General features: G+C 38.4%; 1 protein-coding gene across 3 annotated transcripts in view; it reads left to right on the top strand.

Annotated features, from left to right (window-relative positions):
- The window catches only part of Lpar1 (lysophosphatidic acid receptor 1), a 171,277-nt gene that overhangs the window by 61,999 nt on the left and 85,872 nt on the right, over positions 1 to 23,406 (top strand). For all 3 annotated transcript variants that reach the window (XM_045138102.1, XM_004657004.2, XM_045138093.1), the window contains exon 2: positions 9,856 to 10,013. In XM_045138102.1, the coding sequence (XP_044994037.1) occupies positions 9,969 to 10,013 (45 nt within the window). In that variant the 5' untranslated portion in view covers positions 9,856 to 9,968. The remainder of the gene's footprint in view (positions 1 to 9,855; positions 10,014 to 23,406) is intronic.

Genomic DNA, 23,406 nt, shown 5'->3' with positions numbered 1-23,406 from the left:
AATTGCTTATTGTTTTGAGTAGTGCATCTGTGAATGTTCTTGAACATTTTTTTTGTTTTTGGGTCTGTATGTATATTATCAGTTCTCTTGGACCTAGGAATAGAATTGCTGGGTTGTATTGAAACTCCATTTTTGATATTTTGAGGAGCTGCCGTGTAGTTTTTCAGAGGAACTACACCGTTTTATGTGCTCACCAGTAATGTATGTAAGTTCCAGTTTCTTTGCATATTTACCAACACTTGTGCTCAACTTTTCTGTTTATATCTAAGTAGTTATCAAATATATTATGGATTTTATTTTTGTTTTCCTATTGGCTAATGATATAACATGCTTACTGGTCATTTGTATATTGCCTTAGTAGTGTGTCTATTCAGATATTTTCTTATTTTTAAACTAGCTTATTTTCTTTTTATTATTATCTAAGAGCCCTTTCTGTATTCTGGATAACTTTTACCAGATATATAATTTACAGGTATTTTCTTCCATTTTGTGGGTTGGTGTTAGTTATGCTTTGAAAAATTTATATGATAACATGGTTTTATATTTGCTTATTATATTACCATTTTTGTGTCCTTCATTTCTTTGCAAAGATACTTATTTCCATCTGATATAATTCTGCCTGATAAATTCTTTTGTTCTTTTCCTTAGTAGTTTTGTGTAGTCTAATGTCGTCTTATGATAAATGTTGTAAGCTTTTTCAATGTTTTAAATCAATTTGGTTTTACTTTTGTTTTTGAAAATCATCTTTCATAGGTTTTTGATTCTAGATTATCTTCCCATTACTTCAAAGATTTGATCCTCTGTCATTTTGCTTGTATGACTTTTGAAGAGTAATCTCTTAGAATTCTATCCATGTTTCTCAATATGCCACATGTCTTTCTTTCATGTTATGGCTTTAAAATTTCTTTTTATCACTATGTTCTGATGAATTTGATTATGATAGCTTTTAGTGACATTTTCTTTGTTTCTTGTGCTCATGGTTCAGTGAGCTTATTGAGTCTATAGGATTATAATTTTTAGCAAATAACAAATCTAAATCTCTTTTTTCTTGCCTCCCTCTCTAACAAAAGATATTGGTATGTTTGTCTGCTTGAATTTTAAAAAAAATATTTTTCTTTCCTTTTTCTCCTCATTGATTTGAATTATATTTATTTTCGTCACCCCATTAATCTTTTCTTCTACAGTGCCATTTTTTTCTGTTAATGCTTCTCATGGTTATACACACACACACACACACACACACACATATATATATATATATGTATGTGTAATATTTATCATCTCTATATACATATATACACATAATGTATTGTTGTCTCTACAACCACATAGTGTTTTAATCTCTGGAATACTGCTTTGGGTCTTCTTTTTATACTTTTTTTGTGCCTCTCACTAACTTCTTTAAGATTTGGAGTATAGCTGCAATATGCTTGATAATTCTAACAATTGTGTGTCAATTTGTTCTATATTTCAATAAATAAATCTGACATATCCATACATCCACTAAGCCCAACAAGAGTAGTTGTTTCCCTCCTAGAGTTTATGACCTCCTTTGCCATAGGCTTTTGACTATGCTTTCAGTACCAAGCAAGACTCTTCTCCTGTGGAGTGGACTTCCAGCCCAATTAGACGGTAGTTGGTTTTCCCCATAACAGACATGCCACCATTGCACCAGTTGGTACATTTGGTCTACCTGGTCAGCTGCAAGGCTTGTAGGGTTGGTTGCTGGTTAAGACCACTGATCACTTCTCTCCCCCAAAAAGCTGTGTGCTGCATAGCTCTGTCCAGCATCTTGACAGTCAACAGGGTGGAGACTTCCAGCTTAGCTTAGCTCCAGCTTGATTTTTCAGCTTGTGAAGTCTTCAGCAATAGGGTGTTATCATCTAGTTCTGATGAAAAATCAAGAGCCTTGGCCATAGCTATAACGTTTTGGGAGAACTAGTGGTCTCCTAGGTCAATAGCTCACTGGTACTGAAACATTTCTAATAATAATCTATGGCTTCTGGGCACAACACTATCCACCCCCACAGGGTACTTCTGCCCAAACTCTCTCTTTTTTGAACATATATTATTGGCTAGTAGAAAAGTAGGTTTCCATGTGGCTTATTCATGATAGCTTAAGTTTTGATTTTTTTTTTGAATTATGAACTCTAAATGTGTATAGATTTCCCATGTGAAAGTATGCTGTTACATTACCCCAATCTGTACTTACAGTCCCAATGTATGTTAGGTCAGGATTTTGGCAGTATCATGATTTGTTGTGATTGCAATATGGGGATTGACCTTTCATATTGCTTATTGCTTCCAACATGGAGACTGACATATGCTAGGTAATTGCTCTGCCATTGACCTGTATCTGTAGCCCTAAATTGTTAATGTGACAGTGACCTTGTGATATCACTCATTCTTGGGTCATGTGAATATTTTCCATCTGAAATTTTGTGTTATTAAGTTAATCATCTTTTTAATGTTAGCTAATTTTCTAGGTATATATTACTCTTTTAATTTTTTTTGGTTTATTATTATTTATTTATTTGAGAGTGACAGACAGAGAAAGAGGCAGAGAGAGAGAGAGGGGGGGGGGAGGAGAATGGGTGCCCCAGGGCCTCCAGCCACTGCAGACGAATTCCAGACATGTGCGCCCCCTTGTGCATCTGGCTAATGTGGGTCCTGGGGAATCGAGCCTCGAACCGGGGTCCTTAGGCTTCACAGGCAAGCGCTTAATCGCTAAACCATCTCTCCAGCCCTGTATTACTCTTTTAATATGAAATTTTCTCAGTTTTAGAAATCCATTCTCAATATTTCCAGATAGTCTGAGAAGGAGACGTTTTGAGTATCCCTCTGTATCATCCAGAATCTTCCTTCACAATTATGCTAGGAATTCACTTTGGATTTCTCTGTATTATATGCCTATTGGCCATATCACATGCTTGCCTTTTCCTTATCATGCTTCCTATATGCAGAACATCTAAGAGAATTCTCTGTTGTGAATTATTCTCCTTCACCTTGGTTACAATGTCCTCTTGCTTCTAGGGTTCTTTTTCGGAAGTCTTTCAAACCTTCTACTTCTTCTTCTTTTTTTTTTTTTTCTTTTGGTTTTTCGAGGTAGGGTCTCACTCTGGTCCAGGCTGACCTGGAATTAACTCTGTCATCTCAGGGTGGCCTTGAACTCATGGCAATCCTCCTACGTCTGCCTCCCAAGTGCTGGGATTAAAGGCGTGAGCCACCACGCCTGGCCAAACCTTCTACTTCTTTTCTGATATCTTAGAGGATTTTAATTTAATTTAACCTAGTGGGATTTGTTGTTTTGCTTTTGAAGTGTTGGGAATTAAAGCTAAAGCCCCACACATACTAGGCAAACACTCTACCACTGAGTCACAGTCCTAGCCCTTCTAATTCTTCCAGGAATTTTTTAATCTTCAGACTCAAAAAAACAAAGCAATTTCAATCTGACTAAGGGAAACTGTGCTTAATGTGGGCATATCACTGAACAACAGAGATGGGCATATATGCATGGACCTTTATAACCTGTAAATGCATGGCTTTCTCTTTTAGGGAACATTTCATTTTGAGCTATGTAATCCTACCCATCCTCCCTTTCTCTCTCAAAGATTGAACCTAGAACATTATGTATTCTAGGCACGTGCTCCACCACTGAGTTACATCCCTAGCCTTTTCACTTTTATTTTTTTGAGATAGGGTCTCACTAAGTTGCCTGGGCAGGCCTTGAATTTGTAATCTTTCTGTCTCAGCCTCATGACTAGCTGGAATTACAGGCCCATACCACCAGGCCCAGTTATATATCTGTTACTTTCTCTCCATTCCCTTTTATTGGTCTAGTTTGATATTCCTTCACTTTTTTCTTTTTGGCTTCACAGTTTGATCAGCTCCTTAAATTCATACTAACCTTGATTTATTTAAAAAATGTTTTTTTGTGTGTTATAAGAGAATTATTAGTTTTTAAACATCCTTTTTTTTTTTTTCACTCTGGCTCAGGGTGGCATTGAAGTCATGGCAATCCTCCTACCTCTGCCTCCCAAGTGCTGGGATTAAAGGCATGCACCACCATGCCTGGCTTAAGGAAGTTTTCTCTTTTCTTGTTTTCTTTTTCTTACTTTATTTTATTTATTTATTTATTTATTTATTTATTTTTATTTTTTGAGGTAGGGTCTCATTCTGGCCCAGGCTGACCTGGAATTTGCTATGTAGTCTCAGGGTGGCCTCGACCTCATGGCAATCCTCCTACCTCTGCCTCCTGAATGCTGGGATTAAAGGTGTGTACCACCATGCCTGGTTTTTATTTATTTATTTATTTTTGAGGTAGGGTGTCACTCTAGCCCAGCCTGACCTGGAACTCTGTAGCTCCAGATTGGCCTTGTACTCACAAGCAGTCCTTCTATCTCTGCCTCCCAAGTGCTAGGATTATTAAAGGTATGTACCATCATACCTGGCCCATGATTTTTGTTTGTTTGTTTTGGTTTTTTAAGGTAGGGTCTCACTGTAGCTCAAGCTGACCTGGAATTCACTATGTAGTCTCAGGGTGGCCTCGAATCATGGTGATCTTCCTACCTTTGCCTCCCAAGTGCTGGGATTAAAGGCATGTGCCAACACACCTGGTTGACCCATAATTTTTATCAATCCCAACACTTCAAACATCCAAATAGTCAAAATTCTCTTAAGTATGAGCTTGTAAAACCAAAGATACATAACAACACTGGCATTCACAGTGCGAATGCTGACACTGGACATTACAAGGGAAGAGTGCACCAAGGCAAGAGCTGAAACAAAATGGGCCAACATCAGATTCTGCAGTTCCGGGCTTGGGACCCACAACAAAGTCTCTGGGTTTCTAATACCAACCCTCCAGCTGCTCTGTTCACATCCTGGGGAACAAACTATCCCCAATAAGCAGCTGTCTTGGCAGCTGTCCCATAGTCCCGGCATGTACAGAAACTCTGAGGTTTCCACTTCAGCTCATGGTTCATGTTCATGGCTCCATTGATTCTTCATGAAGAGACTCCAACAACCCGCCTCATACTATCACAGCTCTCTCCAAAATACCATATTGTAAATCCAATGACCCTGTCTTTTTTGTATTTATTGTACTCCCATAGTACTAGGTGGGTTACCAAGTTTGTTATTCTAGGGAGGAATAAACCTGACTTGGAAGAGCAGGACACTCTTTTAGCATTCAGGCCTCCTATTTTCAGGAGTCAGCAGTCTTTCTGAAGTCCTATTGCAGAACAGCTGGCCCACTCTCAGTGGTGGTACTCTCTGAGCTGAAGTGGGGCTGCTGCCCAAAACTTGCATTAATTTTTGTGCGATATCCTTTCTGCTATATATTCTGCCATTACTTTTATATTTAGCTTTGTTTAAGTTGTCAGGACATGGGAAGAGCAGAGCCAGCCTTTCACACAAACTGCCTTCAGTGCAGGCCTGACAAAGTTCTCTTCCCCCCATAAGCCAGGCCTGCACAGCCCACAGTACTTTGTGCATTTGTGTCTTTCATCTCTACAGAATGGTTTATTAAGCTCCACTTACAGCATTACAAGGCATCTCTTAGGTTCATGGTTTCAAATCCTTCCATATTCTTCTCACAAATCAGTTCCAAAAGGCCAAAAGCTAGGTTTCTAACATAAATGACCCAACTCCACTGGTGCCAATTTTCTGTTGCAGTTACCTTCTCCTTGCTGAGAAGAAACACCAAACCAAAAGCAGCTGATGGGGGGAAAGGTATTTATTTTGGTTTATCATTTCAAGAGGAATCTTCATGATAGCAGAGGAAAGCATGGCATGAACAGAGAGGCTGGACATCACTTGTGCCACAGCACATAGAAAATATTAGCAAGAGAATGAGCCCAATATTAGCAAGGGGGAGCTGTATATAACAACTCTAACCCCACTCCCACAACACACCTCCAGCAAGGCTTCATGTTCCAACTAGCGATTGGCCATGGATCAAGCGTTCAGAACACATGCATTCATGGGTTCCATTTTATTCAACCCATCACAACTCTCTAAGAGCTTGCCTTTTTTCCCCATGAGCCCCAAAGATTCTTCAGTCTCTGCTCCCCACAGGACAGAGGTTTCAGACTTTTGTGGCCTCATCAGTTGTTTATGAAGGTCTTGGGAAATCTAACTCTCAAGGTTTCTCAGGCCTCAGTTCTTTATGCTTGCACAGGAAATGCTTTTAACCACTGAGCCATCACTCAGTTGTACAGTTTACCTATGTGAAACACTGGTTTGTCTTCTTCCTGGTGAATTTTATTTTCTGCCTTCTACTTTGTTGATGGCCTTAATTCAAGTTCATAACTCAGGTTTTCTTTCCTTCTTATCTTCCTGATGAATGCGGATATACCTTTCTGCTATATCCAAAGATGCTGCTACTCTGTCCTTAGCAATTTTAAGAACATGAACTAAAAATTTATAAGATTTTTCTCTTTTAAGTAGTATACTTATTTCTTAAATAAATATTTGCTCTGGTTTGAGAGTTATGTCTTACTTTCAACTCTAATGGTATGCTTTATGGGTAGGTTTGGCTGTTTCTTCATTGCTTATCCTTGGAGACAGAACCCTATGTGTATTCAGTCTGTGCTGGGGATCTACCCTGTGTTTTTGCAAGAGACTTGGATGACTCATTGCTTGAATGAAATCCAGAATAAGGAAAAAGGTTAGGTTTTTAGTTGAGATTAATTTACCAATTAGAAACTCATCTTACTGTGAGGCCTTTGGAGGAAGCCAGCATCAGCTCCAGAAACAAATGGAAGTTTGCCTGCATCCAGAGATTTTTGTTCAGGAATTTGGTATGGTACTCACTAATTAGCAAGGTCACTATCAGAAGCCAGCTGGTAGTACACTTTTCTCACAGTTTTTCTGGGGCATTCTTCATAACCAATGTAAATCAGGCATAAGTGCAGGTAAAGATGACTTGTTTGGCTGGTTTGGAGGCACACACACTCTTTAGACAAGTCAGTGTGTTTTAAAGGCATCCCCAGCTCTCCCAGTTCCCTTAGCTCTCATCTGATGAACTAATGACATCCTTCCAGGTGTGTGAGGATATCATTGCCTTATATTTTATGCATGAAGTTGCAGTTTCTCATGAAGAAGTTGTTGTGAGTCAATTCTTTTTTGTCAGCCACCAATGTTGATTCTATTTATCACCCCAAACTTCACTCTACTACTCTGAAACACTAATACTCTACTCTTCCCTTATCCCAATTCCTGGTAATTCCTATTCTACTTTCTATCTTTATGAACTTGTATGTTTGTGTTTTATATATGATATTGGACTGGAATTGTGAGGGAGATTAATGGGATAATTCATAATCTATAACTGCAGGGAGAGATTAATGGTTCCAGTAAATGGACAACAAAGTTCACTTTTTTTCAGGTTAGGGGTGTGAAAGGTAATTTTATGGTTTTGTGAAGAGTGATATAGATAAAGAATAGAAAATGGAGACAACTAGGAGGAAAAAAGATAGGGTGATAGAATGATCCAAGGTCAGTTGGCAAGCCTAAGGTCAGTGGGGGCAATCACACACTGCTGTGTGCTTTTTTGAGCACAGGAAGTATCGAGCAAGATAGGTTGATGGCAGGTCAAGAGGATTGCAGGACAGTGTCTATGTGCTTTGAAGAGTTGTAAGAAGGGAGTATTTCCTTAAACTGAAATGCCATTTTATTTATTAGGTGTCTTTAGGATATGAAACATGAATCAAAATGAAGGGCACATTACTAAAGCTTTATATAGATGAGAATAATCCAGAGCAATTTATCACAGGGTAACTGCAGGCATGAAAATTTTGCTTGAGAACATTGCACTTACATACTTTCCATCTCTTCTTAATTGTCATCCACTAGAAGGGTTGGCCTATGAAAAGGGTGTGGGCACCAATGTCAGACCAGGTTCAGGACTCAGCTCTGTCCTTTCCTGGATTTGTGTCTGGGGATCTGTTGCATAAGTTTACAAAGCTCAGAGGTCTTCTCTGTGAAGTGAGCTAACAGTATCATCCCTGCTTGTGAAATGATTTCTTCTTAGTGCAGCATGCAGTTGTCTTTTGTTAGCTGCTAGCCCCCTTTCTTGTTTTCTTTTGGCATCAGTGATGACATGTGACATTGGACTTGAGGGTCACATCCTACTCTTGTCATAAGCTAGGTGTTTTGTCTCACAGGTCTTTGTATTGTGATTGTTGAAGTTATCTTAAGGTCACATTGCTTAATGACTTAGGTTGGTTAAAATGAATTGGACCCGAGTAGATAGTATGAGTCTCTTTTTCCTTTTTTGCTTTTTTTGACAGTATGAGTCTTTAATCATCGAATCTTACTTGCATGCTGATTTGTTTTTGGTTTTCATGCTTTTTTTTTTTTTAGAAGTTAACTGTTGGCCTTGCATTTCTACATTTAAAAAAATTTTTTTAATTTATTTTTATTTACTTATTTGAGAGCAACAGACAGCGAGAGAAAGAGGCAGAGAAAGAGAGAGAGAGAGAGAGGGAGGGAGAGAGAATGGGCGCGCCAGGGCCTCCAGTCACTGCAAACGAACTCCAGACGCGTGCGCCCCCTTGTGCATCTGGCTAACGTGGGTCCTGAGGAATTGAGCCTCGAACGGGGTCCTTAGGCTTCACAGGCAAGCGCTTAACCGCTAAGCCATCTCTCCAGCCCTTTCATGCTTTTTTGATGTTCATTTGTCTCACATAGAGTACAGCAAGATAATATCAATTATAATTGCATAAGGAGGAAAAAGGAGAAATGAAAGTAGAGGTGGGCAGGAGATGATACCAAGAATGTGTTCAGTATAAAATAGTATGCCATGGGGTCCTGTTGTTTTCTTGAGGTAGAACCTACACTCTAGAAGCAGTCATGAAACAAGAAAGACATTCCTGTATAAATACCATTTTCCCTAGGCTTTTTATTTCTGTTCACTGTGTGATAAACAGTGGTTTGTTTTTTCTTCCTCTCCCAAAACTAGGACTAAGGAGAAAATTAGTTTTGTCTTAGGATAGCTATGGAATTTTGTGTTGATTGTTACTGTTATGCCAACATAGCTTTTTTTTATTAAAAGTGATCAGCTGCAGCTCATAGCAAGGAAAACCTACAGTGATTGAAACTATAGTATGAGACATAATGCTTAAACATAGAATAAAAATTACAATATAAAGTTTATAGAAGTTTCTGTATAACCCAGGTCATTTCTTACAAAAAAATACTTTTCTTCTGAGCTTGAGCCTGTTTAGGATATGGAGTTCATACAGCATAGCACCATGGGATTTGGGATCAAAGGACTGAGATTAACTGTCCATCTCCACTGTTCTCACTACACAAGGCTCGGATCTCCATCTTGGTTCATCACAATTACTATTATGAAAAATATTCTTCCTGAGTTGAATATTATTCAGTTTATGAGTCTGGAAAGCATGTTATAGCAGGGGATGGCTATATCTTCCCAGACTTCTGGTTTCCTATAGATCATAGATATCTTACTCTTCGTTATTCTTTTGTTTCTCTCCTTTCTTCACCTCATCCTGTCCCCTTCTTTCTATTCCTATTTTTCCTTTTCTTTTTCTTGAGACAGGATCCCACTTTGTAGCCAAATATAGCTCCTGATCCTGCTCCTCCTGTCTTTAATGAGTGCTAAGATTCCAGGTGGAAACCAGCCTGTCTCAATTAATAACTATCTTTTGAATAAAAAAGAGACTGTTAGGTGGGATATAAACTGCTTAAAAAACTTCTTAAAGTGAGAAACTTTCCCATTTCCACTAAGCTAGTATTTGGTACTTGGTTTGAGGGGATTTTGCTTCCTGTGGGTGATGGTGCTGTCCCCCTTTCCTCCACTTACTGTGGCTTTTCTGTGCTTTTCAGGCTCCTGTTCTTCTTAGCATGTCTGTGATCTGACCAGCCACCACGAGCCTCTACTCCTGTGTCCGGCACTGCTGTGCTGGGGCCTCACCCCTGCCCCAAACTCCAGCGCGGCCATGGCAGCTGCCTCTACTTCCACCCCTGCAATTTCACAGCCTCAGGTAAGTGACTGGACCTTGCAGAGGTTTTTGCTAATCATAGCTTTGTCAAATATTTAAGCTGAGTTTTAGAAAGCACACTTTACTCTGAGGCCTGCACTGGTGCCAATGCCTTTTGTGGCACTTAGATCACAGTGCCTTGGTGAATGAGGTGCCATTTGTTCAGGAAGCAGCTGGAGCAGTGAACTGGCCTCTGTTCACAGGGACTTGTGGTTTCCAGCATTCAGGATACCTCACTGTTACTGTCATTGTTAAACTCCAAAGCCAGACAAGTCAGTAGTACATTCTCTGCTTGCCTACCTTGACTTTCTTTTTTATTGGGTACAAGGTGGAGTATAAATGAAATCCCTCGTGGTTCTAATCTAACCAGTTTTCCAATGCTATCTCATTGTCCTGTTATTATTTTGTTGGAAATGTACAAACAAAATGTAGTTCTAGTAACTACTGAGCAATAATATTCCTATGAAGTTCTTTTGTTGTCTGTGAAGTAGGACAGCAGGGGCATTTCCCTTGTTCATGTTTTGTGGCCTGTTCTGCCATTCCTCACTGTCCTCCTTCAGTCCTCAGCAGGCAGTGTCTGACCATGGGAAACAGACTTTGAGATGTTAGCCTCAGTTTATCTCCCTGAGCCTTGGATTGATAATTGGCTCATGAGTCATGGCTACGCTCCCTTCTCTCAGCTTCAGTTTCCTCTCATGTAATTGTCCACATGATGGTTCAGTGGATGAAGTGATAGCATGTAAGCACACAGAAGAAAACCAGCTAGAATAATTTCCTACTTTTTCTTCCAGTTTGTCACTCTTCTTTTTCTAGTTTGGCTTCTCATTAGTGATGATCATTTTGAGACCAAGAGTAAGGAAAAATGTGTACCTTTAAGAAAGCAATTTTTAATTTTTTTAGTGTAAAAAATACTAAGTTGTGTTATGACATTTTCATAATACATATCATTGTATTTTGCCTTCCCTCTCCCTTTTCCTGTCTACTTCCCTCTCTGGTCTCTTCCTAGATAGAACTCCTCTTTTGTGTCATATATATGTACATATTGTTAAATGTAGATTCTATATTTAAAGAAAATCTGTGATCTTTTAACTTTTTCCCCTTCTAGTACCCTCTTATTCCCCAACCCTTTCTTTTTATTTTATTTTATTTTATTTTATTTTATTTTATTTTATTTTATTTTATTTTATTTTATTTATTTATTTGAGAGTGACAGACACAGAGAGAAAGACAGATAGAGGGAGAGAGAGAGAGAATGGGCGCGCCAGGGCTTCCAGCCTCTGTAAATGAACTCCAGACGCGTGTGCCCCCTTGTGCATCTGGCTAACGTGGGACCTGGGGAACTGAGCCTCGAACCGGGGTCCTTAGGCTTCACAGGCAAGCACTGAACCGCTAAGTCATCTCTCCAGCCCCCCCCACCCTTTCTTTAAACTCCTTTCTCTCTCATAGTCCCCATTCTACTATCATGTCACAAATATATATGTAATGTATATTATGCATATGAGAAAAAAACATGGCATATTTGTGTTTCTGAGACTGGATTATTTGTAACATGAAATTTCCAATTCCATTTCCCTGAAAGTTACATAATTTCATTTTTGTTTATGGCTGAATAAAATTCCACTGTATATTACAATAGTTTTATAATTCTTTAAATCCATTCATCTGTTAATGGGAACCCAGGCTGGCTTCATATCTTGGTTGTAGTGAATAGTTCAGCAATAAATGTGCATGTGTAGTCATCCCTGTGGTATGCTGACTAAGATTCCTTTAGGTACATATCCCTGACTGGCATAACTGGATCATATGGTAGTTCTATTTTTAGGGTTGAAAGTCTCCACACTGATTTTCACAGTGGCGGGACTAGTTTACATGCCCACCAACAGTGTATAAGGGTCTTGAGAAATCCTTGTAGATTGATATTTGAATCTTCATGATACAGAATGTTGTTCCACACCTTTTGACAATTTTTAGCCTATTACATTTTGTGCACTTCAAGTAATGATAGTTTTTTGTTGTTTTTCTTTTAACGAAGGAGTGAAGAAAGAGAGGAAGAAAGATAAGTATTCATTTTCCATAGATTTAAAAATTATGTTAAGGACTTGAATGTTTATCATAGAATAAAGTCCTTGCTGTTTGCTAGAGTTTTCAGTATTATTTCTGGAATGTTTAGTGTTATTTCCATAATGTGTAAATGAGATATTGCTATTTTAACACTTCGTTTACTTTGAGTGTTTTCCTTAACTTCATTTTTTTTTAAAGTGGGATAGGGAGGAGAAGGTACCTGAAGGACTTGGAAAATGAATTAAAAGATTTAGTACCTGTTACTTGAGGTTACATTTTAAAGCCCAGAGCAGCTGCTTCCATGCAGTGACTACTCTTAGTTTTTTGAGGAGTGAGGCCCTAGAGAGGCTTTCTGCCTCCACTGCCATTATCATTTGTCAGCATTTCAGACAGCATCAAGTTCTTTATATATCTTCCTTGTTACACAAGTGACTATCAGCTGGTGAGTAACATCAATACTTTAAGTGACTGATTTCATCCACATGTTTAGCACAACTCAAAATAGAAGAAAGTCATACTTAATATAAACATGTGGGGGAAATTGTATACTTAGAAACTTTCTGTGGTTAGTTGAATTGGTACCGCTATTTAGAGATAGGATGGGAAATTGATTTAGCAGTATCTACTAAATTTATATACCTTTGTTTATTATGTCCTCACCTTGGTATCTACATTAGAACAGCACTCTCATGGGAGACTAAGGAAGGGTATATAAAAATATTCATTGAAACATTAGTTAAAGACTAACGCCTTCTGAATATACAGCAGTGGAAAGACTTAAGTCAAGTATGTGGGTATGATTTAAGTATCATATACCCGTTAAAACAAGAGGATATCAAGACAGCTGTGTTGCCTTAATATAACATAAATAGAAATACAAAGTAGAAAGTCCAGCATATATATTTTCAATCAAATGATATTTCCCTAAGAGCACAAAAATTGCATTTTGAGAGATGATAAATCCCTCCAAAATTTAACCTTACCTAGCAAAATCTTATTCCTTAGTATTTAATTTCTTTCACAAAGGAAAATTTAAATTTAATTAAAAGTTTCTTCATGAGGATCATTAATGAAAAATATAGGTATCAAGAAACACTAGTTTATGGAAACATGCACATTAGTCCTATACTTACATTGCTTAAGTTAAAATCTTGACTGTAGCACTTATTATTGGGCCTGAGGGAAGGTATTCACCCTCTTGGGCCCCCATATCCTTTCATGCAAAAAAAAAAAAAAAAAAAGAAAAGAAAAAAGAAAGAAAGAAAGAAAAAGAAAAAACAAACAAACAAGAAAACGAGCAGAGCAATAATGCATCCAGCCTTTGGGGGTTGTTTGTAGATACCATGAGAAGCTGTGCTACAGTTTTGGATAATGCCTGCCACATGTTGCTCAGGCACATTAGCATGCATTGCTGTCATTACTCAGCCAGTGCTGTGGCAGACGGAGGAGCAAGAACAAATAAGACAAATAAGGCCTTTGCCTTACTCCAACATCTAGTCCTGGAAGACATTCAGATAAGGAAACAACAAACTGAAACGCTATGCCACATATGTGGCTAGAAGAAGGGTGTTTTAGGAGTCTACTCATGAACATTTCAAAAGGCTTCTTCCAGGAAGACCACCAGAATAGGAGTTAATGAAGGAGAATACATTATTTTGGCAAAAGGGAAGAAAGCAAGTGCACACATCAGATATTCCAGTGTTAAAGAGAACCCGTTAGAATTTCATTCAGACTGATCACAGAAGAACATGGGGCTCATCAACTTTGATGTCCCTATAGGTATACCAGGCTACAAAGTCTGATTGTTAAATTTTTAAGAATTTCATTAGCCTATTAGATTCCTGCTGTTTAAAATCAGCTATGGTGAAGTATTTACACTACAAAGATAGCAAGTGCATGGATAGCAGGTCAGAGATTTTGCAGGGCCTTGTAAGCCAGAGTAAGAAATTGAATACTGGTCTTTAAAAATCCAGTGGTAGTAGAGTGCTTGCCCAGCAAGGCCCTAGGTTCAATCCCAATACCACCTCCACCACAAATACAACCATCCCAAAAGTCTATCCAAGCTTTGCAGTTTTAGACCTGGGTCAGGCTCTGACTCTTGACGATTCTGCAATAATGTCATCCCAGAGTTGCTACAGCTCATTGTTCTCTTCTGTGGTGGGGAAGAGTGATAGCCTCAAGTCATTTGGCAGATATCAGCTACAAACTGGGGAAAGATGTCACAAGATGAGATGGATTATTCTTCAGGAGCGATGACCATGGGGTCACTTGGGTCATGATCTTCTGCTCATAATGGTATTGTATATCAACTTTTCCTGTCAGATGTTCAGCCCAAAGCTCGCTTGCCTTGGCCTGGGAGCCTGGACTGATGTCTTCTCTCCTTTTTTTTTTTTTTAATTTTATTTATTTATTTGAGAGCTACAGACACAGAGAGAAAGACAGATAGAGGGAGACAGAGAGAATAGGCACGCCAGGGCTTCCAGCCTCTGCAAACGAACTCCAGACATGTGCGCCCCCTTGTGCATCTGGCTAACGTGGGACCTGGGGAACCGAGCCTCGAACCGGGGTCCTTAGGCTTCACAGGCAAGCGCTTAACCGCTAAGTCATCTCTCCAGCCCCTCTTCTCTCCTTTTAGGGTAGTTTTCTCAGGTTTAGAGAAGGTTAATTATTTGAATGCAACATCTCCTGAGGCATAGTGTTGTGATCACCCTGTGCCATTAGCTTTGCCTGGCAATGTCTGACACATGAACTTTCATTCTTTTAATGTGAACCAGGGGACCTCTGTAAAGATAAACTCACATTCAAGTGGGAAAGGTCTGAAAATTCTTTTGCCAAGGCAAAAACAACAGTTGTAAAAAGCTTATGGGTTTGTGTTTATTTGTTTATTCATTTGCTAACAAAGAGCATTTTTCTAGCTAAGGCCTCCTAATACCAGACTTAAACTAATTAATATGAACCAATAGCCTGTGATTGTTTCAAATAACAATGGGGAAGAAAGCTTTCATTGTTGCCTCTGCGGGAATCACTGTTTAGTCAGTGAAAGATAGGCCTTGTGCTTTGAAGTGGGACAAGTGTGTATTCTCTGCTTTCCTCCTGCTTGGCCTCTAAGATGGATGGCTGTTTTCTGTCCCTGGGAGAGTACTCAGTCCTTACAGGACTAAGGTGGTCCCAAGGTGACAGGGAGTACAGGAAGTCTCTGTACAGAGCTGATTGCCAGTTGTGCTGTTCCCAAAGCTGATAAAGAGCTTCCTTATCCAAAGGAAGCTTCAAAGATGTATTTGTAGATGGGAATCTGCCCATCCTTGGGTTAAGGAATGTGTTCATGTCCTGTGGGTATTGAGGGGGTAGGGTTGGGGTATGAAACCAAAACCTTACTGCTCTCAAGAGCCATTTTCTGTTTCTAGAAGTCTGACGGACCTTTATTTAATTGTATTTGATCAGGTTACTGTGAGATGAATGGTATAGCTTGCATTTAAAATTTTAATTTTTTTTGTGTGTATATGTGTGGGTAGAGTATGTATGGTATGTTATGTGTAGTATAAGCATGTGTGTGTGAAGGCCAGAGGACACCTCCATTGCTCTTCTCTATTGCTCATCTGTATACTTCCTAGACACTGTATCTCCTTCAACCTAGAGCTGCCATTAAAGAAAATATTTATTTAAGAGAGAGAGGTAGATAGATAGATAGATAGATAGATAGATAGATAGATAGATAGAGAAAGATAGATAGATAGATAGAGAGAGAGAGAGAGAGAGAGAGAGAGAGAGAGAGAGAGAGAGGGAGGGAGGGAGGGAGGGAGAGAGAATGGGTGTTCCAGGCCTCAAGTCACTGCAAACGAACTCCAGATGTAAGTGCCATCTTGTGCATCTGGCTTATGTACCAAGAAATCAAACCTGGTCCTTAGGCTTTTCAGGGAAGTGCCATAACCACTAAGCATTCTTTACAGCCCTGGAGCTTCCATTTTTGGTCAGCAGTTCTCTGGTCTTTACCCCCATGGATTAGAGTTATAGACATGCATAGCTATGACCACCTTTTTAGGAAGATTCTGGATAGACAAAATGAGTCTGTCTGAGACCTTGTGAAGCCACCATGCTTAAGCAGCAAGTATTCGTAACTACTGAGCCATCTTCCAGTCCTTTTCATTTTTTGGACTTTCAAGGTAGGGTCAGGCTGGTCTGGAATTCACTATGTAGTCTCAGGGTGGCCTCAAACTCATGATAATCCTCCTACTTCTGCCTCCTGAGTGCTGGGATTAAAGGCATGAGCCACCATAGCCGGGCTTATTTTAATTTTTAATGTAAGTATCAGTAGCTTAATACCTAAGTATGAAATTTGGTTTTTCTCAAACCCAAAATTGGTAATAGAGCACAAAATAGTTATCTGAGAACTTACAAAGCATTTAACTCCCATCCCTGAGATTTTAATGAGAAAGGAACCTTTGTCTTCAGTATGCTATAGGATGTTTCCTTCTGCCTCTCATAGGGTTTTAAGGCAAGTTCATAAAGATATATTGATCCTTCCAGGAGATTTTGGGAACTTTCATTTAAAGTGTGGGTTTGTGTCAGTATTCCATGTCTTAGCAGATTTTTCTTCTAGACCTTATTTAGTGTTCTAAGTTGTCTGTTAGAGGACACATGCTTTTATTTAAATTTACCTATAAATTCTCTTAAAATCCATTTATACTCAAAATATAGGTTTTTAGAATGTTTTATTTTTGATGGACTGGAGAGATGGCTTAGTAGTTAGATGCTTGCCTGTGAAGCCTAAGGATCCCAGTTTGAGGCTTGATTCCCCAGGTCCCATGTTAGCCAGATGCACAAGGGGGCACATGCATCTGGAGTTCGTTTGCAGTAGCTGGAAGCCCTGGCACGGCCATTCTTTCTCTCTCTTCTCTCTCTCTCTCTGTCTCTGCTTATTTCTCTTTCTGTCTGTTGCTCTCAAATAAATAAATAAAAATAAAAAAAATTAAAAATATATTTTAAAAAAAGAATGTTTTGTTTTTTATATTGATAGTGATATTTTGGACCAAAGCAACTGAGTTCCATACTAACATATTAAACATGATGTTTGAGGATGAGAGATCTCCCTCTCTCTCTCTCTTGCTCTCAATTTGATCTTCGATTTATGGCATTTTTGAAACAGTCACAAGAATGAAAATAATCACATTATGAATCCCAATATGGCTATCTAGATTCAAGAATTGTTAACATTTTTGCCACATTCTTTCACTTGCTCCCCTTTGGGTGAGCAACATATCTTAAATTCAGTCTTTGGCTTTTGTGCCACTTCCTGTTGATCCTCATACATCACTACTTATCACTCAGAAGTAATTTGTGTATAAAATACCATGGTCATATTTAACAAGTTAAAACAACTACTTGTATTACATTATATTGTATTCATGTGTGATTCTCCAATTCTCTGTAAAGTTTTTGCAATTGCTATATTATTATCTTTGTAAAAACATTGAGCCTTGAAGAGAGTGATATAGATGTATCATTGCAGAAGAGGTGCCACAAATAAGGTAAACGTCAGAGGATGGGGAGGAGTGCTGTGGACACTATCTTCCAGATGTGCAATGGTCATTGCATTCATGTCCTCACAATGACTATCATTGCTAGCACAAGACCTGCACAATATTGTGCCCGTCAACATTCTGTCATAAGTGGTGGAGGAGGGTATGAGGCCCCATCCCTTTCTGAGGAGTTTTTGGCAGTTAATTGTTATTGGAGTATGGGGAGACATTTTCTTTGGTGGTGTTTCCTCTGGTAAGTTGCACATACTCTGGTGAATAACTACCCACCCATGCCCATGCAAGTAACCCTAACTAAACTCAGCAAAACACACACATACGAGAGGAAGAGAGAGGGACATCAAAGTAGAAGAAAGACTAGTTGGGAAAAAAGGAAGAAGAAAGGGTTAAGTATTAGGGGAAATAGAGAAAGGAATAAGAAAAGGGAATAAGAAATGATTATGATCAAAATATACACAAATATGATATTGTCAATAAAACATTGAATATATCAGATTTCTTTTCTACACAAAACTGTTCAATGACTCATGAGGTTTAAAAGACTATTTTTCTTCCTTAAGTAAGGAAGAAATTTAAAATTATAACCAGACTTATTTATTTCACCACTGAAGATTATAAGATGGGAAGTCTGCTGAAGTATTCAGTGATAAAGGGATATAAACATTGCAGTTAAAATCTAAAGTCTAAAGAATCATGGATATCTTCTTGAAAATGCCTTTTTTAGACTACAACAAATTAATAGCAGTCTGATGTACTATTGTCTTATGAATGATTAATTGTAATATGCTGTTCCCAGTATCATATAAAGATGGCATGGTATGGTCTGACTTTACCTAACCTGGAATCTAGAGTGCATGGGCATAGATTTTGAAAATCTAGGCTCTTGTACACCATAAGTAGATCTTTCAATATAGGAATTCCAGTTTTATGTTTTAATATATAGAATTAAAATACTAAGCATCGGGCTGGAGAGATGGCATAGCGGTTAAGCGCTTGCCTGTGAAGCCTAAGGACCCTGGTTCGAGGCTCGGTTCCCCAGGTCCCACATTAGCCAGATGCACAAGGGGGCGCATGCGTCTGGAGTTCGTTTGCAGAGGCTGGAAGCCCTGGCGCGCCCATTCTCTCTCTCTCCCTCTATCTGTCTTTCTCTCTGTGTCTGTCGCTCTCAAATAAATAAATAAATAAAATAAAATAAAATAAAAATAAAGATGAGAAAATTGAGTTACTCTTTAAAAAAAAAATACTAAGCATCAAGCTTGAAAGTTTACATGGCACAACATCCACCAAGTGTTTTGTGTAGTATGGTGCCTTTAATAGATACCAGACATATGTTAATTCTTGCCTTTTCCATCATGATCATTGTGGGACTTCTTCCAGAAAGAAAGTGTTCACTGCTGCATATGGTCTGTGTATATGTTGTGCACATGTGTAATGCCAGGGGATCCATCAGAGAGCCAAGTTAGATAAACACTTGATGGAAAACTCCAGTGTATTGCCAGGAATAAATGCATGTCAGGATAAACACTGAAAATTCTGACTTATTCCATCTTGAACCATGTTTCTATTAGAAATTAAATTTCTTCTCATATTGCCATTTAAATTCATTTATACCCCCTTTTGTGTTTATAGGCTTAGATAAAGTTTGGAAGAATATCTTATTTTGGAATCTGAGAGCACATTTTGAATTTTCTTTTTATAAAATAAAATTGCACAGGGGAAACCACAGCTAAACCACAAATGATACCTGCCACGTTTGCTTATTTATCTTTCTAATACATGCTTTTGAACTGGTTCAGTCTCAAATGGTTAATGAAATCACCTCTTTTTCCTTTACAGGGCACATGGTTTTCTTCATCTTGCCCAACCTAGTGTATTTTGTTTGTTCTGCCTTATACACCTGGTTCTCCAGTTTTTGATTTTTGAACTTTCCTTGCATATTTTTCATGAGCAAATATCAAAATGAGATAATGACCTGCTATTTTTACTGTAATCATAGAGTGCAGGGGATGATGTCCTTAGAGATCTGAACCTTACTGTAATGAGAATGTCATTAAAGAAATCAGCCTGCGCCTGCTGTGTGTTGACATTGCCACTTGGTTGTGGCATAGAACACTGTCCTGAAGTTAAACTTCTCCAAGGCTGTAAGTCATTGTTCTTGGCAGGCTCAAGGAAAGAAACTGTTGATACATGCTCTGTTTCTGAAAGCCAAGTTTGGCAATAAAGCCACATTTGGAGATCAGGGTGTCTTTACTAGGGGGAGATGGTCTCCTGTAGGGAGAGACCTGCTGTGCATGGTTGTTGATGAACTAGGCCGTTGCCTGACTTCAAGGCTAGAGTGGCCATCAGGTGCTTCTAAGCATTTGCACTTGGATGAATCTGCACCAGTCAGTATAGGGAGGATTTGGAGTCTCCGTTCAGGCCTGGAAGGGAGAGCCATTCTCCTGGATTCAGGTGGGAGCCCCAACTCTGAGGCTTGGTGTGCTCTAGAACTCTGCTTAGTATTTCCTTCACTGTGGTTGGTCGAATAACAAAGCAAACTGATAAAATTTATTGAGATGGAAGGGTGGGCTCTGGAAGTACTGTGACCCTGTAACTTAGCAGCAGAGGCCATAGTTCAGGGTTTGTTTCAGATGGACGTGCTGGGATGGGTAGAGATGAATGATGTAGTCAGGGACATATCCCACATCTGTAACATGTGCAGGTGGATTTAGCTGCTAACCAGTCCACTGTCTTTCTCATGAGTAGCTTGGAGCGTGAGGGTACCATTGAACCTGCATGGGGGAATTAACCTCCGTGGCAGTGGAGAAGAAAGAAGAAACTAAGTGGCAAATGGTAGTGAATGTCAGATAGGACCATCACAGTCATCAGTCAAATGATGGTTGTTTACTTTTTTGTACATGTATGTGGTGTTTCTATGTGTGTATGAGTGTGCAAGGGTGCATGCACATGTACATACATGCATGGGGAGTCCAGAGGTTGATATCAGGCAGTTGCTCTCTGCCTTCTTCTTGAGAAAGGGTTTCTCAGTGAAACTGGAGCTCACTGATTTGGACTAGTTGGCCAGTACACTTCAGGGATCCTCCTGTCCCTGCCTCCCCAGTACTAGGATTCCAAGCACACAGTACCATTATAGCTTTTATGTAGTTTATTCATTATCCCATGGTTAAATGTTTATATTACTTTTACTATCTTGAATTATAAAAGAGTATCAGTGGCAATTATTGTAAATCTCCTCAGGCACATATGTGACTATTTTCTCCTTACAATTTTCTATTTTTTAAAAATAATTTATCTTTATTTATTTATTTGAGAAACAGATATTTGAGAGACTGAGAGAGAAAGAGAATGGGTGTACCAGGGCCTCTAGCCACTGCAAACAAATTCCAGATGCATGTACTACTTTGTGCATCTGGCATTATGTGGGTCCTGGGAAAGTGAACCTAGGTTTTCTGGCTTTGCAATCAAGTGCATTAAACACTAAGCTCTCTCTCCAGCCTTCTAATTACAATTTTAAATCCCAGTGCCTATATACAACTTCAGTTGTTTTTGCCAAAGTTTTTTTCAAAGCCATTGTACTGAATTTTACTTTTACCTGTACTTTATGGCTGTCCTCACCAATTCTTGATATTTATAGGATTATTAATTTTTTTGCTGTGATGGAAATAAGTTGGACCTTACTGCAGCATGTTCCTGGATTTCTCTGGTTCCTTGTAAGGGTAATTTTTGTGTGATTATTGACTGTTAAGCTTTCCTGGTTGCCCATTTTGCTTTTGAATTGTTTAGTTTTTTTTTCCTTTTGTTTGGTGTGAAATCTTTACATTTCATTGCAAACAAAATATTTCTAATGTGAACCGTCACACTTTTTTTCTAATCTTCTACTCTTTAATTTATTATAAAAAATTTTAACATTGAGTTTTTAAATATTGATTAGTTAAATGTGGTCAATATTTTGGTCATATTTAGAATGGTCCTCTCCCCATTCACAGGTTATAAATGTATTTTTTCATTTTCTCCTAAAAATTTTAGAGATTAACTTTTTACATATGTTTCTTCAAATTGCTTCAAAAGAGTTTCTCTACATGATACTGATTTCTGTAACCTGAGATGGATATCTATATATGGCGTAGATTTGTCTTTTTTCAAATGGATGAGAAGTTATATCATTTTCTCAGTTGATGGGTACATTCATATTACTGTCATAGCAAATTGTCATTTATGTGTATTTCATTCTCTATAGTCTTTCCCAGGGGGCCATTCATGCATTCTTGTGATAGTCTTACCATGTGTTCATTTCCATCCCTTTTAGATAACATGTGACATTCAGCAGGGCATCTATACTCAGTCTTCAAATTACCTTGGATACTCTTGTTTTTTCTTTGTGCATTTTCATATGAACATTCATGTCAAGTGTAATGGAAACTCCCTTTGGAATTTTAATTTCATTGCATCAAATATATATATTGATACTGGTGTTGTAGTTACCTTCTCAATGGTGGGACAAAGCACTTGATCAAATGCAGCTGATGGGAGGTTTTTTTTAAATTTTGGTGAATTTAAACAAAATTTAATTTTGGAGAAAGTGCGGCATGAGGCGAGACTGGACGTCCTTTGCCAACAGCAGGTGGAATACAGCAGCAGGAGAGGAAGCTGGTTTTAACACTCATAAGCCCACCTTCAGTGATACATTTATTCAGCAAGGCTCTACCTTCCAAGTTGCCATGAGCTGGGGACTAAGCATGTAGAACACATTTGACTCAAACTACCACAACTGGGCAGTTGATGTCTTTATATTTTTTATCTATTCATGAAATATTTTCTCATTTTTTTAGTCTTTTTCATAAGCTTTTGAATATTTAGACCCTAATCCTAGATACAATTGGGTTTTATTGATATAAATGTATTCTTTCTTTAAACACTTTAAAATATTTTTCACTAGAAGCACAGTTGATTCATATGGCTGATGTTTACAGAAAAGTTTCTACATTCTCAATGCAGGTTATTTGTAGATTCACTCACATTTTCTACATAGCTCATAATATCAGTTTTTTCAACTCTTGCTTATTTTCCTGGCCTGACATGACCACTGGTACATCCTAGAAGCTACCGATAATTGAGTTAACTTTGATTTCTTTATGTTGTAAAAAGCAATGTGTCCATCAACTATGACAAGTATTGTTGGTGTTTGGTAGTCACCTCTTACCAAGTTAAGGAAATTAGTTCTCTTATAATACTAGATTGCCAGTTTATTTTAAGAAGAATCTTAATACTTAACAACTACATTTTCCCCATCTTTTAAGAACATGAATGCTTTTCCCCCTTAGACTCAAACTTGTTAATATAGTTAATTGTATCACCAGATTTTAATTTTCTTGTTTTTTTATATTATTTATTTATTTGAGAGAGAGAGAGAGAGGTAGGGAGGAGGAGGGAGAAAGAGAGAGAGAGAGAGAGAGAGAATGGGCATGCCAGGGCCTCTAGCCATTGCAAACAAACTCCAGACACATGCCCCCCCTTGTGCATCTGGCTTATGTGGGTACTGGGGAATCAAACCTGAGTCCTTAAGTTTCACAGGCAAGTGCCTAACCACTAAGCATCTCTTCAGCCCCAAGATTTTAAAATCATCTTTGAATTCAGTAATAAACTGAATTTAGTTATACACATGTTATATTAGCCATGTTATCTAAGCCCTGTGTCTATTTCTACATACATTACTAGATTCTGTATACAGGTACTTTATTTAGGAGCTCTTATTTATGATCTCTTAAATAAGATTGGATAATAGTTGGTTAAGTTTTATTCTT

The sequence above is a fragment of the Jaculus jaculus genome, chromosome 1 (assembly GCF_020740685.1).
Source record: "Jaculus jaculus isolate mJacJac1 chromosome 1, mJacJac1.mat.Y.cur, whole genome shotgun sequence".
Lineage (NCBI taxonomy): Eukaryota > Metazoa > Chordata > Mammalia > Rodentia > Dipodidae > Jaculus > Jaculus jaculus.
Note: the sequence above shows the minus strand (reverse complement) of the source record. Positions and strands in the feature narration are given on the sequence as shown.